The sequence below is a fragment of the Olea europaea genome, unplaced genomic scaffold (assembly GCF_002742605.1).
Source record: "Olea europaea var. sylvestris unplaced genomic scaffold, O_europaea_v1 scaffold37917, whole genome shotgun sequence".
Classification (NCBI taxonomy): Eukaryota; Viridiplantae; Streptophyta; class Magnoliopsida; order Lamiales; family Oleaceae; genus Olea; species Olea europaea.
The window spans coordinates 1-1,112 of record NW_019257312.1 but is presented as its reverse complement, the minus strand read 5'-3'; the positions used below and the strand labels follow the sequence as shown (position 1 = coordinate 1,112).

Sequence of the window (1,112 nt, the reverse complement as noted above, 5' to 3'; positions counted from 1 at the left end):
GTATGCTTCCGCTTTAATTATTATATTTCTTGATGATTTAACATGAAAGATCCGGTATTTAAAGAATTAAATTATCCAACATTTTCTTCCATCCATCATACTCTATTTTTACCGTAATATTTCTTCCACTCTTGAGATTAATCCCGATATCACTCAGACTTTTTACTGCAACTGGATATTCGATGCTTGTAGTGTCAATTGCAATATGGTTTCCGTCTATTTCCCGTGCATTCTTATATGTGTCTAGCTCCACTGCAAGTTGATGAAGAACACCCCCTGCATATGTGAATTATGAAACTGATATCTTTAAGTAGAATCTGTTGATGGGAAGGATTTCTCTAACAGAGAAACATTGTGATCAAACTTGACAAACAATGAGTTACAAAAAGTTGGGGACTTGGATTCCTTTGAAAGTAGTACTCTGAGAAACACATACTAATGGAAATAACAAACAATGTTTATCAAAAGAGACGGGTACGCAAGTTTCCGGGTAGCAGGGGAGGAAACCATGTAAGTACAAGTATGCAGGTAATAATACCTTCTGTTGATGGATCCAGGATGCCTATGAAAGAGCCATAGCTTTCTGGTGGGGAGGGCTTATTGTTCTGCACAATGATGAATGCAATTCCATCGCCAGACACCGTTGAATCCGTCAAAATCCTCGTAGTGAAGGTGGTGGAAAAAGATGCAGGCCATGCAGTCAGAGGATACCGGTACAAGACTCTTCCCACCTCACTTGTACCATTCTGCACCTGTGGCTCGTCTGGCGTGATGTTTAGAATTCCATTAGCTGCATTTACTGATCCCCAACAAATTAAATTGCTTCCATTTTCGCAACTTTTAGAGTCAAACAATGAGAATGAAAAATTATGTGACTCGACTAAACCATAACTAGTTGGAGCGACGAATAAAATTATTATAACAAGGGTTAACATTTTGAGGATAATATATGGAATGCCTGATCTTGTTTGTCCATAAATAGAGGTAGAAAAGAATCATTTCGACTAATTGAAGATTTCAATGCCATTACCAGATCAGAAACGAGTGGTGAAAGACAAATTTTATTTTCAAGAGAGTAATCTAATCTGAAAACCAAAATTCTCTCATTTGTT

The 1,112-nt window shown here is 37.3% G+C and overlaps 1 protein-coding gene across 1 annotated transcript; it reads right to left on the bottom strand.

The window, feature by feature from the left end:
• Positions 1 to 58: 58 nt before the first annotated feature.
• LOC111386926 (probable L-type lectin-domain containing receptor kinase S.5) lies at positions 59 to 1,014 on the bottom strand. The gene is made up of 2 exons (XM_023011429.1): positions 539 to 1,014; positions 59 to 276 (listed from the first exon to the last, which is right to left on the bottom strand). The coding sequence occupies exons 1-2, from the start codon at positions 933 to 935 to the stop codon at positions 59 to 61; spliced, it is 615 nt and encodes a 204-aa protein (XP_022867197.1). The 5' UTR covers positions 936 to 1,014.
• Positions 1,015 to 1,112: the final 98 nt, after the last annotated feature.

What these genes read in the sequence shown, in the direction of transcription:
- LOC111386926 (XM_023011429.1), bottom strand. Translation starts at nt 935, where the DNA reads ATGTTAACCCTTGTTATAATAATTTTATTCGTCGCTCCAACTAGTTAT. An exon ending in CCTGGATCCATCAACAGAAG is followed by an intron (nt 277 to 538) that starts GTATTATTACCT and finishes TCACATATGCAG; the next exon opens with GGGGTGTTCTTCATCAACTT.